This window comes from Chrysoperla carnea, chromosome X, assembly GCF_905475395.1.
Source record: "Chrysoperla carnea chromosome X, inChrCarn1.1, whole genome shotgun sequence".
NCBI classification, from domain to species: Eukaryota; Metazoa; Arthropoda; class Insecta; order Neuroptera; family Chrysopidae; genus Chrysoperla; species Chrysoperla carnea.
This window is the reverse complement of record NC_058342.1, coordinates 1,738,348-1,753,317: the sequence shown is the minus strand read 5'-3', so window position 1 is coordinate 1,753,317 and position 14,970 is coordinate 1,738,348. Positions and strand designations below refer to the sequence as shown.

At 29.8% G+C, this 14,970-nt stretch overlaps 1 protein-coding gene across 1 annotated transcript in view; it reads left to right on the top strand.

Annotated features, from left to right (window-relative positions):
• Positions 1-14,970, top strand: part of LOC123302680 (inositol 1,4,5-trisphosphate receptor) — a 173,878-nt gene that overhangs the window by 132,549 nt on the left and 26,359 nt on the right. Inside the window, 3 exon segments of the mRNA XM_044885721.1 lie at positions 2,058-2,180; positions 8,371-8,543; positions 10,305-10,469. Of these exon segments, the coding sequence (XP_044741656.1) occupies positions 2,058-2,180; positions 8,371-8,543; positions 10,305-10,469 (461 nt within the window).

The following is a 14,970-nucleotide window of genomic DNA, read 5'->3' as shown; positions in this document are numbered from 1 at the left end:
AAGATTTAATAATATTAAAGAGATGGCAGGGGATAAAATTTGTTTTGGAAATCGAATTTTACCCCTTTCACTTGGTATTATCAGATAGCGTTGATAATTTAGTCAACTTTCAACTTTCTACGTCTTATAGTATAAGGGAAATTTCGGGAAATTATAACGTACAGTGGACAAAAGTTTCTTTCCGTTATGATAATCTACACACTCCGTAACGTAAAACTCCAAAATTTGATTTGAAAATTAGAATAAATCTTGCTTCTTACATATACGAGGTGGATATAAACTTTCAAATTAAAAACTTGTTCCTTATAAATACTCAACAATTTTTGTTCGAAACATTTTTTCGAGAACTGTGTAGATTCGGAAAAAATTGAATTCAAATTATTTCAATACTTGCTTTATTTTTTAATAACAATAATTTTAAATTCAAAATTCCCTCTCTCTCTCTTTCTGTTATCAGAATTTGAATACAAAAACTTACTTCTAGAATATAAAAAGTAGTTTTATATTCAATTTCTGCGCCATTTATTTTTATAGAATTGTCCTTCATAAAAAGATAAATATTGTGGGAAACAAATGGAAAATCCAAAATATGATGATAAAGTATCCACAATCTATGTAAGGGTAACGGTTGTTAGCGTGACTAAAGTTGCATTTCGACATGATAACCATGTTTCTAATTAATCGTGAAAACGATCAAGATGAAATATGACTCACCAAATCGTCACGTATTCGTATGTTTGGAACAAAAGTGATTTAGTTTTTTATGAGAACCAACTTTTTAACTTTTGCCCTTATCAGTTATGAACAAGAACTTACCTTTTAAGGAATATGAAAGTCAAGGTGAATTTCAAAGTATGCACTTAGTACAGTTCTTTTAACCCAACAACTTTTGTATAAAACTGTTTCTAAAATCTATATTTTTCGAGTTCTTATGCTGTTCTGGTACTTTTTTAATGCCTTGTATGTAATTGAATTTTTTCACTTTCAAATGATTTTGGTGCACAATTAGTTCCTGTCCGGGGAATTTTGAAAATCGAGTCAGGTTCAGATCCAAGTGATACTTAAAATTAGAGATGAAATTGACTGTGGTTTTACCGGATATTCGGACCGGTAGTACCACTTTTTTTCACTTGTCATCGTGGTCGAGCGATCGTCAATTTGGCAATATTTTGATTAAAACAAAGAACATCGGACTTAGCTCATATGAGACTTTAAAAGCTGAATTGGAAAATCGTTTTAAATCCTTAGGATAGAATCCAAACTACCTAATTGCTGCCTTTTTAGACCAAATATTCAAGTACGACTATTTAGGAGTTCTTGAAATTAAAAAAGAATAATAGACTATATACAAAACTCTTACGACGAACCTGCTAAATGAATGGAAGAAGATAAAACTACATCCATTTTCACACGTGAAGCTCATGACACTTTTTGGGACTGTTTCAATGAAGTGGCGAAGGATAATAGTAGTGATTGTCGCGATCAACAAAAACTAAATCCAATTGAAATTGACTTTTTGTTAAAGACATCTCGAAAAGATCGCAATAACGACCCATACATTTGATGTTAAGTTAATTTGAATCAGTATCCGCAGTTGTCAAGATTTGCCACTTGTTAATTTTGAGTAGTAAAATAATTAATATAACAAACATTTTAGACGTGCGATTATTAAAATAAACTTGTGTAAAATAATGTGAATTTTTTGAATTTTATGACCTATCCGGAATTCGGCTGGATATTACATTACTAGACGGTATCCGGCCGGATAGTGAAAACAAGATAGGTTTAATAAACATCATAATTGAGGTTTTTTAATCAATAAAACAATGTCAACACATTTAATTTTAGCAAAATCGCGGAATCTTTTTTAAATTTTCTATAAAAAAGAGGATATTTTAAACTTGTAACTAGAAGGCCATATGTCTAAGCACCTTTATAAAAAAATAAGTTTAATCAAATCCACTCCTTTTGAAGCTACAAACGGTAAATAATCGTAGAGGCCTTTCGGAGACTCTATATCTATAGATTTCAAATATGTAATGTCGATTTTTTTTCAGGGCAACCGCTGTTGTTTTGGGTTAGTAGTTACATGTCGTATTGGAGTAACATTTTATTTAATTGTGCAGTTCTTATTAATTTAATCGTTGCATTTTTCTACCCTTTTGTCGATTCTATACCTAGTAAGTATTTCATATTATTTTTTAAGTAAAACTTCTTTAGACCAGTTTTGAGTTTTTTTTTTTTTTTGTGGTGTCAAAATTTAGATGCAAAAGAAATGCGTTACTATGGTTTTATTACCTCATCATTCAAATAGATAAATGTAAATATTTTGAAAAAGTATTACTAATGACGCCGCACAAATTAAATGCAAAAATCCTGTCGATCAAATTGTTTGAAAATTTCGTAAAAATTCCTTCTTAATATGTTAAATGGACAATTTTTGAAATATTTTTTTTTTTAAATTATGAAACTAAATTTTTACATTTATTTCAAATTTTTGTGTACTTGATATAAAGTCAAAATCTCTCATACATGATACTTTTAATAGCTTTTTGTGTCTCAAAACATTAGTAACACTGTAGACATTAATCGACTCGAAAACATTACACAAAACCCGAGTTCTGTGTAAGTCTAGATATTCGGTCTAGAACATAACCAACACCATCACTCCAGCGAGGAACAGTAATATAAAGTATAAAAAAATGTAGCAGTGTAAAGCGTTTGTGTGTTCTATATATATAAACATACAAATAGAATAATTACACGAAGAGGTTACGTATAACACTGTGCTACAGTGATTTTGAACTTTTCAAGTGACGTGGCATACGTTGTAGGTCTTGGTGAGTACATCAAGAAAATGTGTTTCAAAATTGTCGAAAGCTCCCAAATTTTCATCTTATTGTGGGAAAACTGTTTTTCGTGTACTCCGCGCACTTAATTATAACTCCCTCAATTTTGAACCGATTTTCGATTGCTTAAGGGCATTGAAAACTAGAAACATTCGGAATATATACATTCATATATACTTTCTACAAAAAAAATTAGGACAGTTTATAAAAGTTATCTAAGATTTACTAATTTGTTTCACGTTTTTTTCCGTTTGACGTCTTTTTATGTCACAAATCCTTAATAACAATTACTTTTTTTACAGTTATTATCAAAGTACATTCTATCTCGAGTAAAAAATTCTACGGCTTATCAAACTCAGTTGAAAAATGTTCAAGGTACAATGCTGTTTGTAAACAAGAAAATTTGACTCTCATGACTCTCCTTTTTCATCTCTATAGGTGCATACTATATATGTGTATTTGAGTATTATATGTATGTATGTATGTATATTATCCTGGCAATAAATAAATAAAAAAATAAATGATGATATCGATGTCGTGCCATGTCAGCAGCATTGTGAATATCATATCAGTATATCATTACCATCGTATTGATCATGAAAATTGTATGTCTTTCTTTCTCTTTATTTATAAATAAACAAGTGAAAACAAACAATTGACTGAGTTAGTTGTTGAAATACCATGTATAGACAGTGTTGATTACGCAATCGTTTGTTTTTTACATCATATAAGTAAAGAAAGATAGGAAAATATATACACCTACATGTCACACAAACTTAACTGATATTCCCATATAATACATACCATATAATTTGCGCCTAATTTGGGCTCTTACGGTTAAACAGTGATGTTTACGAAAAAAAATTTCAAACAAATGTTGTTTATGTTTTTCTAAGGAAAATTTTTTTTATTTAAACTTTGGTACTTTGGTTCTATTTCTAACAGTTTATAATATGGGTCATACCGACCCAAGACCTTGGCCTATGTTGCTCATTTATGAACACGACTGCACTTTTTACGTCCTGAGCACGTTATTTCAGCTTGATATCTGTTTTCGTTTCTGAGTTATCGTGTTTACAGACAGACAGACAGACAGACATAATGAAATGGACTAATTAGGTGATTTTATGAACACCTATACCAAAATTTTGTTCATAGCATCAATATTTTTAAGGGTTACAAACTTGGGACTAAACTTAGTATACCATGATATATTTTTTCTCAATTCAGTGCAAAGAGATGCCGAATAGATAGCAATTGTAGGGTAACTGAATCCGTATATGAAATTTTGAAAAACGTTTTAACAAAATGCGTTTCTAATGATTACAGACGAAACTTATGTTTTAAAAGATATATAGTTCGACAGAGTCGCAATATATACATCGGTTACCAGTGACACAGCATTTTCCTGGAGACGAAAACTGCAATAGTAATTGATATCTTTCGTTCATGTTTTTTTTGAGGGGGGCGGGAGGTCTAAATAGATTCTATAAGACACGTGATAAGACGAAACCTAAGCTACTGCAGTTGGAGTACAGTTACATTAATCAGTGGTTGTAATCGTTGGTGCAAAGGTCTATCGTTAATATATTTTTTCATACAATGTGTGGTAATTGTAAAAAGTTTTATTACATCTGTGAATTGTTTATTGACAAGCAACATCGTGTAAAATTAGAGACGAATAAAGCTGTGAAAGAAGCTTTTAACCATTTCTTCTTTGACCACGAGTATAATAAAAGTGTTTGGTATGAACTACTTAGAGTATGCCTGTTTAACATGTTCCAGCGCACTCAAAAAATGGAAAACCTAACAAACAGCCTTTGCCATTTTCAACCCTGCTGGTTTGGCATCGTCAAATTTGCCATACACAGGAAAATTGCTCCTTTTTTTAAATATACACCGTTTTTTACATAACATTACAAACACAAATTATTTCTAACAAATTATTTACAAACTTAATGATATAAAGACTCTCCAAAACCATCACCATGAATCACACGATGGTAATGATAGATATACTGAGCGCGACACTACATCGATATCATCATGAGAGTCAAATTTTCTTGTTTACAAAAAGCGTTGTAACTCGAACATTTTCCAACTGATATTGATAAGCCGTAGCATTTTTTACTCGAGATAGAATGTACTTTGATAATAACTGTAAAAAGTAATTGTTCTTAAGGATTTGTGAAATAAAAAGATGTCAAACTGTAAAAAACGTGAAAAAAATGAGTAATAATCTTTGATAACTTTCATAAAATGTTCTAAGTATAGATAAATATCTATATTCCGAAAGCTGAATGTTTCTAGTTTTTAAAACCGTTAAGCAATCGGTTCACAGACGGAGTTATACCTGTTCGGATTACACGGAAAACGGTTTTCCACAATAACTTTAAAATTTGGGGGTGTTAGACAATTTTGAAACATATTTTAATTTTGTTCTCACCAAGACCTACAACGTAAGCCAAGTCCATTTCCATTTTTTTTTCTAGCACAGTGCAATTAGAGTCACTCACATATAACAGAAGTGACTAATCTCAGCTTAGTTTGTGTAATTTTTTCGTTTCTTTCTATTTGTTAGAATGATATACTTGGATTCAAAGTTGATTAGAAATAAAGTCCAGCCAACGAGATCGTATTTCTGGCGTAATTTTTGCCCTAGACATTGGAAGACTTTTATTTTATTTGTAAAGATCTATTAAAGAAACCCTACACAATGGTATGGCTGAAAAAAAATTAGCGCTCCTCAATTTTAGACTCAAGATTATCGGATTTAAAATTTTATTTTCTTACATCCGGTTGTGTGGTTTCAGAGGATAGTCCTCTAAAAGTATAATAAAAGTCAATCAGTGCTTTTTCTCCTGAGGAAAATATTGCACCAGATACAAGATCCCATAGAAAAATAACATGTTATGTCCAAGTCATATAAGAAAAAACTATACATTTTCCATGGATTCGTATAACTTATGTATATTATTAGATAGGGAAATATTTAAAATAACGTCTTTTTAACAATTAAGCCTTTACAATAAAATAGTCTCTTATTACTCTTCAAGATTTTAGTAAATAATGTTTAAAGATTACTCAAAAATTGAAAATAATATATAACTCGATAAGGCACCGTGCATTCGCAAATATAGCAAGAGGTTTTTGAGTAAAATTACAAAAATTGCAAATATAGCAAGAGGTTTTTGAGTAAAAAAGTTAAATACTCTTCTTTTTGTTTGTATTTTGTGGATATTGCAAGTTATTTGTGTGTAGTTTCCGACTTAATTCAGTGTTTTGGTATTTGCTTCTAAGTATACTCAACCAAAGTATTAAACAAAAAAATTTTTTACACAAAATTTTAATCAACTCGCAGTATCTCTGCGCAAAATCATTGAATTTAGAACCACAATAGCTCGTTTCAAAATCTAATACTTTCTACTTTTGCAATCTATTGCTAAAAAATTGTTATCTCTTCTTGTCACTTTGCACGGAAGGTTGAATGGGTGATAAATGTTATCTTTAAATTTTTTATGAAGTTTAGAAACGTACTAAATTTTTTTATAACAAATCTGCTAAAACCACTTAAAAGTTTGTTTAATTTTCTTGAAAATGAGCTATAAAAATTCCCGTACGCTCTTTTTGAACCAAGATATTCGCATACCAAGTAAAGGACCCCGCAATATTAATAGGAAAATGGCTTTCTGTGAATCTTTTTCTCAACCACCCTTAACTGTTCTTTCTATCATTGCACAATGCATGTGCAGATTTTATCGCGCGTAGCTCGAAAATTACCCGTTAAAAATGTTTGTGGCCATGAGAGCCTTTGATCAGAACGATTCGAAGAACATTTTGCGGGTGGTTTGAAAAGGTTTCATAGAAAATCATTTTCCTAGTCATGTAAGTGCTATAAATATATTATATATTTAGCTATGATCGCCCGTAGCTTGAAAACTACTCGTAAAAAATTTTTGTGTTTATTTAAATCACAACATAGTATAAAACAAAGTCGTTTCCTGCTGTCTATATGTCCCTATGTATGCTTAGATATTTAAAACTACGCAACGGATTTGGATGCGGTTTTTTTAATAGATACAGTGATTCAAGAGGAAGGTTTATATTTATAATACATGCATATAACATAGTGGAGAAACACTGAGAATTTTGGAAATTTCTAATGTGATGTCGTAAATTAACACATTTATATTTAGTATCAAGCATTGTATCCGTGCGGAGCCGAGACGGGGTTAGTGTTTAATAATCATACTAGCGTGTACTGCGATCACTTTCTTATTGTGTTGTACTAACTTGCCACTTGTATATTGTGTCTCTGTATTGTCAATGTTTGTGTCTAAAATATGCAAAAATTCTGTTTTTTGACATGTTTTAAAAACGAAAAGTGGAAGAATGATAAGTTTTTACAAAACAATATATCAGGGCACTTTCGAGTTGTCTTAACAAATTATTTGAAAATAATTTTTAAAACTTTCGGACTTTTTTACATTTTTTGCCCTTTCAACTCTCTGTACAAAGTGGTAAGGGGTGATCAAAATTTTTGAGCAAAAGATTCCAAAAATAGAAAGTTCAAGTTTTCAAATTAGCATGTTTAAGATTTCAGATAATACTTTTTTTTGTTTAAAATGGCGTCTAGGTGAAAAAAACGCCAAAAATATGGAAAAATTCTATTTTTTTACATGTTTTAAAAGCGAAAAGTGGGACAGTGGTTAAAGTTTTTAAAAAACAATATACCAGGGTTTAAAAGAAGACAGTTTAAGTTTTCGAACGATATGAAAAAAATTTCAGTGCGATGATTATTTTAAATTAATAATTGTCAATTTTGCTTGAAAAATGAATATCTTGGTTCAAAAAGCTCGTACGATACTTTTTTATAGCTCATTTTCAAGAAAAATATACAAACTTTTGAGTGGTTTTAGCAGTTTTGTTAAAAAATAATTTTTAAATGTTTTTACGCTTCTAAACTTTATATAAAATGTAGAGACTATAAAGCGGGCAAGGGGTGGTAAAAATTTTTTAGCAATAGATTCCAAAAGTAGAAAGTACAAGTTTTCAACTGAACTATTGCGGTTCCAAATTCGATGATTTTTCGCAGAGATACAGCAGTGTTAAAAAATTTTCTGTTTTCAAATACTTTGGTTGACTTTTTTTGACACATTTTTTAAGAATGTATACAGTGTATCGCATTTAAGCTGAAGACACCCTCACACTATCGGAATATCCGTTTATAGGAATATCGATTTGAAAATTTGCACAGTCATACCAGGAGATGGGTCACATTTTTTAAGATACAGACTTGTAATAATTTTAAAATCTGTAATTAAAAATTTCTCATTAAAAATCTGTAATTAAAAATTTCTCATTTTAATTTCTTTGTGACATACCTTGTTTTTTCTGCGCTCTTCATTTATTTGAATGAAAAAAAAGGTTTTACTTCTAACTCCCGTAAAGGTTGTGCACAGCACACTCTTTTTTTATATTGTACATGTTCTAAAATTAAAATTATATATTTCGATTTCAGAGCTAAGTTCGCATTTATCATGTTTAATATGGGCAGTATTGTTAATATCTGCAGCCATTGTAATTACATTACCTAGAGAACCTGGTATAAGAACTCTTGTAGCGTCAACGATATTACGGCTTATATTTTCAATAGGTCCAGAGCCAACGTTATGGTTGTTAGGTACTTTAACTGTAAGTATATAATTTTTAAATCATAATTAGTGATAACTATGCCATCAAATCATATCTTTATGCAGAATAATTACAATCAGTGTTGCCAGACCTCCCGTTACAACGCTAGATCTACCTTTTATTTATTATGTTTTGTTTATTGAAGTGATAGTCCTTTGCGGTATTTCAAAAAAAATTATTATAGTCAACTGTTTGAAAATTTAGATACAAAAGTTAATATCATTCTCTATTGTTATACGCCGAAGGTTGAAAGTAGAGATGAAACGGATGCCGGATATCGGATATTCGGCAAGATAGTAAGCGGAAAATTTGATAATACGGAAAATTTGGTATTCATTCCACACAATTTGCCACTATTTAATTTTGAGAATTAAAATAGTTAATATAACAAACCTTTTTGACGTGCGATTATTAAAATAAAAATGTGTAAAATAATGATAATTCTTTTGAATTTTACTATCCGGAATTCGGCCGAATATTAGATTACTATTCGGTATCCCGCCGGAAAGGAGCAGATTCAAATCAAAGAGCAGAGAAAACATACAAAATGAGGCCGAACTAGATCTAATTTTGACAGACAAAAAGTTGAATTACTTAAATTGTAAATTTATCAAATCCAGTATTAATTTTTTACTTGTAAAATTTACATTTAGTTCGTCGTTTCGGATGTTTTATCTGCTCTTTGTTTTGTTTTTGTCAACTATCAAATGCAGTGTGTCTCACAAGATCTTTCTCATCATAAAGCATGATTAACGATGAATTTCAGTTGAAGAATATTGGACGAAGTCGAAATCAATCCAACTTATTCTAAAACGCATGAAAATCGATGCCTATCCAACTTGACTCAAAATATATTTTATCCCCTACCTTTCTTTTGAGGATAGGGTGTTACATTAAAAATTTAAACGCTAACCCCTATTTTTTATGTCAGATTTGGATTCTTCTCGGAAAAATTAGGAGATTTTATTCTTATTATTTTTTGCGATTCGCCATAGATGGCGCTGCAATCGGAGGAAGTAAAGAAATAATCTCCATATCCATTGTTAGGGGCATTTTTGGTATTGTTGGGTAGAGTTTCGAAAAATATTAGATACGTGTTTTTTATTGTTTACAAATCTTCGAAATAATAGGGTCGTACGGGTGGTCTGGGCCACCCATGTAGGATATTTAACGAATTAAATTCAAATTTGTAATTAATTACATGTTTAGGAAAGAATAGAGATTCAAAAGCAATGTCACATTATTTTAGAACAAACTAACAATAAGATTAAATTTTAGTTAGATGATACATCGATTATAACCTCAGTTCTGAACTAAACACCACATTTTACGAAACACAATAATTTTAATTTAAAAGTATGCGAAAACAGCGAATCTTTTTCTCCAAAAAAATTTAAGAGATATATTTTAAATTGGAGATGTTTCTCCACGAAAAATTTGATAAGCTAATAATTAATAAAAGTCGGAGAAAATGTTTCTCCGATTTTCATTAATTATTATTTATCTCGTGTTGAAACATCTTCGATTTTTATATACATCTTAAATTATCGCGGAAAATGCATTATCCTGTTTTCGCATCTTTTTCAAACAAAATTACATAAACTAATCAATCTTCAACAATTCTATTGTAATCTACCGTTTTTAAAGATACAATCTGCGTTTTTTGAACGACATAATCTGGCTACACTGACCACTGACCACTGACCACTGACTGACCTATTAAAACAACGTGACTTATTTGTCCCTTTTTTTTGATTACAGGTTTTGTTGAAAGGTATTCATTTGGTTAGTATAATGGGTAATCAAGGTACCCTAACCAAAACGTTAAATGAAATAGTGATCGATGCTGAATTATGGTATCACTTAAGTTATTTAATATTTTGTGTACTTGGACTTTTTATGCATCCCTTCTTTTATTCAGTTTTGGTAAGTAGTACAGACAATAAAATCAAATATACCTTGAGCTCAAAAAGTACGTGAAGAATATGAAAATACGGTTATAGGTAGTTGATAGGATGTAAAAAATAATATAAATGATCCTGTATCACAGGAAAATGGAAAATTAACTCCGAGAAATCAGTATTTTGGAAATAAATCAAAAAGTATACTTTAACTGAAATAAGTTTTGTACAAAAGCTGTAGCTGACGTAATACTGCACATTTCGTTTATTTACTTTTTTATGTTAATATATATATGCGTAAACTCATAGCGTATAACCGTAAAAACACACTTTCCCCTTCATTCGACGTGAAACTAACATGTTTATTTTAAAAACTTAAATTTTCTATCCTTTAGACTTCTATCATGCTAGATAGATGGGAGGTTTTTTGCAATTGGTGGGGAATTTTTTCAAATGAATGAGGTTCTTCGATAAACTGCAAGTTTTTCATTACTAGCCTCTCGAAAAGTATTTTGCATTCAACGCAGAATAAGTGCGAGTTAAGACGATAATTCGAAAAACTTATCCTATCTCTCTACAGCTACCTCTCGAAAATGGTAACATGAGTTGTAATATTTATTATAAACTTATGCGCAGAACTGTTATAAGAGATCAATCTGTGTGCAATACGAAAACATAAGGTCTAATTGTACACACTTGAATAATATAAGGTATATAATGTCAAAATGTGTGCAAAATACAAGGTTCCTGTACGGTAGTAAAAATAGGCGTCCATCCATATGTAGTTCTTAATTATGAGTTAAATACGTATGCAGAATTAAATTTTAAGATGAATTAAAGACTTTGAGACCCACTGGATGCATAATTGTAATATTTAGGACCCAATCAAGTGCAGAACTGTTACAAAAGGTCAACCAAAAACAAAATTTTTTTTTCTTATTTCCTTTGCTTAAGTTAGTGATTTTTGACAAAATTTTTATTTATATTAATTTCATTAATATAATTTTAAGGCAAGTGCACAGTCAGAAGGACTTAAAAAGAAGTTTTAAATTTTGTTTTCTCATATTATTAAAAATTGTAACGAGAATCTGATAACTCTGAGAATCGATCTTAATCACAACTGGGCGAGAACAAGAAAAAAAAATTAGACGCTTTCTTTACAGAAGTTGAAAAAATCGTTGATTTTAATTTTATTTTATGCTCCATTTTGTTTTCGCCCGTCAAAATTGAGATTGATTTTAAGACAAAAGACTCCAATGAACTAAATGTATTAAACTTCATTAAAATCAGTTCTGTCGACCCGGAAATAATTTCTGCACTACTTAAAAAACATGATTTTGAGAAAACAAAATTTTTTTACGTTAGGCGTTACGAATAATTTCATTACATTACGCGTTACGTTTAATGCTTTACGAATTTTGACCTGAAATTTTACAGAATTATTAACATCATTTACAAATTAAATCCAAGTTTTCGACCTCAGCAGGCGACCGGGTCACACCAAAAGATTTTGACCTGGGAGGACTGGTTTTTAAAATAAAAAAATTGTATTATTCATTTTCAAAGAAGATTAAATTTGAAACAATTTCAGATCAAGCCAGTTTTTATAGGACCGATAGTTTCGGAGATACAGCTTTTGTTTGGTTTTTCAAGTTACACGATATTTTGCAAACTTTTATATGTGTATGGTACCGTTCGAGATTTAAGAGAAAAAAATTTAAGCGTAAAAAATTGTCCTTGTTAAAAAGTTGTTTGAAACATTTGTTCGTAAACATCACCAAATAAATGAATCTAATTAGCCCTTTACTCCCTCTTCGTTGGCTCTCTTAGGGTCTTAACAGACTCTGAAGGCAATCCCCCCCCCCCCAATCACTTGAGCAAATTATGAGATTATTTATATTTTTAATTACAGGCGTGAGAATGTAAAATATAAATAATATAATTTGCTCAAGTAGTTTGGGGGGTGGGGTGCTTCAGAGTTTCCTGAGACCCCTAGAGAGCCAACGAAGATGGAGCGAAGTGTTTTATTTATAAAGGGTTAAGGTTCATTTATTTGGTTTTCGAAAATTTGCGAAAGTCTTTCCTAGGATTTTTTTCGTTTTGTTAGTATGTTCTGAAATCAATTTTTGCTCATTCAATCAAATGAAAAAGCATCCATCTTCTCCGTTAGAAATAGAACAAAATTTTAAATAAAAAAGTTAGTCCTTATAAAAAAATAAACAACTTTAGTTTGAAATATTTTTTCGTTTACGTCTCTGTGTACCCATGAGGGTGTTAATTAGGAAAAAACTTTGGTGTCCAAATAAGAAAAAAAAGTTTCGCCAAAACTATAAAAGGTATGGAGTTGAAAATTTGCAGATATCTTCAAATAGTGGTATTGTGAAACATTTTCTAAAAACGAAAAAATTCGAGAAAATACTTTCAAAAATTTCGAAATTTTTGAAAGAAATTTCTATACGCCCGTACAAAAATAGGTAAACTGCGATGTTTATGAAAAAACATTTCAATCAAAATTTTGTTTATGTTTTTATAAGAAATAACTTTTATATTTAAACTTTCGTTCTATCTCTAACGGACAAGATGGATTCTTTTTCATTTAATTGCATGAGTAAAAACCATTTTAAAACTAACATATATTGGGCAATTTTGAAGTTATAAAGTCGAAAATTAAATCAGCTAGAACTTTTATTTAAACTTTTTTTTTTCATTTGATGCATAGTTTTGTATTGTAAATTAAAAAAAATCATTAAAACCCCCCAACTATCCCTCAAAAAGGGGGCTTGCCTCCACTCTTTGAGAGATCGATTTTTTGGTACAGAATTTTTACTACGTTATAAACTGTGGGTTTCAAAGATTCAAGACTTATTCAATTTTGTTGTGCAATCAATGAAAAATCCATAGAGAATATCACCATTGCCGGGGGGCTATTCCAAATTTCTGAATATCTAAGAAGTAATAACTAACGTGTGAGTTATAACACACGGAGCATGGATCCGGTTGAGAAATGAGATGAGTTTAAAAATAAATCAAATTTTGGATAGTTGAGAAGAATAAATATAATATTAACATAGAAATAAAAATATAAAGAAGCCGAAATAAATAAAACCGGAAAAAAAATTATTTACGCTCATTAAATGGAATATAGCAATAAAACATAATTTATTTAAAAGATAATGTTTTAAATTTTCAAAACATAAATCATGCGGCTCATATTTTATTATTTAATTATTTGAATTTATTTGAATTTAACGATGATTCATATAATTCTATTTTTAAGCCATGTAGTGTAAGCGTACTAGTTTTTTTAAACAAAAAAATTCGTTACAGGGCAAACTCAGCAGGAGATGGTCGATAAAGGGGTTAAAAATGTTGGGTAAAAAAACCAGCTGAATGTTTTCCGGTGAAGAGGGGTGGGGGTTTAAAGATGTAAGGAACGTTTTTTTTGCGATTTGCGGCGTAAATACTCGTCCTATCAAATAAAGTAAAATGTAATAGCTCTCGACAGTAAAAAAATCTAGAACTTTTATTCTAATCATTTTTTAACATAAATAAAAAATTTTGTTTGTTTTAATTTTTATTCCGCGAAAAAAATGCAATCGTAATGTAATTTGATAGAATTGAATCTATTTCAATTCTTAATAGCCTGGTATTTTTCTTATGTTAAGTAGTTTCTGAGAAATTCACGTTTTTCGATAATGAAGACCTAATTTTAAAGTCGCTCAAAAAGGTTTTTTTTTTTTAACGATAGGCATTTTTTGCGGCGGCTATTTTTCGTAAAGGCATCAAATTTCATATAAAAAAATAAAAATATATTACTGTATGCAAAAAACTGAAAAATTATATAACAATCAAATTTCATATCCATTACCATTTTGTAATTTTGTATGCAATACAAATTACATATTTCTAATATTGTGTGGAAGTTGTCTCATATACATATGAATATGAATTTTGTATGCGAAATGAAATCTTAAAATTCAAAAAACTGAAAAATTATATTTTTTATGAAAAACAACGCTTTTTTCTCTTTCTCGGCCTGTAGCGCTAATTATGTATAAAAAATAAATAATTATTTCAACGGCATCTTAAAAAAAAAAGAAAATTTTCTAAATAAGACGTATGCAAATATTATTATATTAAAACTTTGGCAAATATATTATTTTGATATACTATTATTAAGGGTAATACTTATTTCCGTTCAATCAAATTAGATATAGTTTCAGTTCATTAAAAAATGCAGCGTTATAAAAATGTAATCGCTTTTATTTCATATTTTGAAAAATGAATTATACATATAAACATTTTTATTACATGTATCTTGATTTTTTACGTATAAACTGTTCTTTGTCATGTTCATTATCTTCTTCGTCTTCTTCCTCTACCTTTTCTGTTTCTTCTTATTGAGTGTCTTTTTTTCCTTTTTGTTCATTATTATCTAATTCTTCTGAGTCAAAATCTTCTGCATCAATATTAGAGCAGTCGTTGCAATTATAACAATTCAAACACAAATTGGTGCATTTTAATCC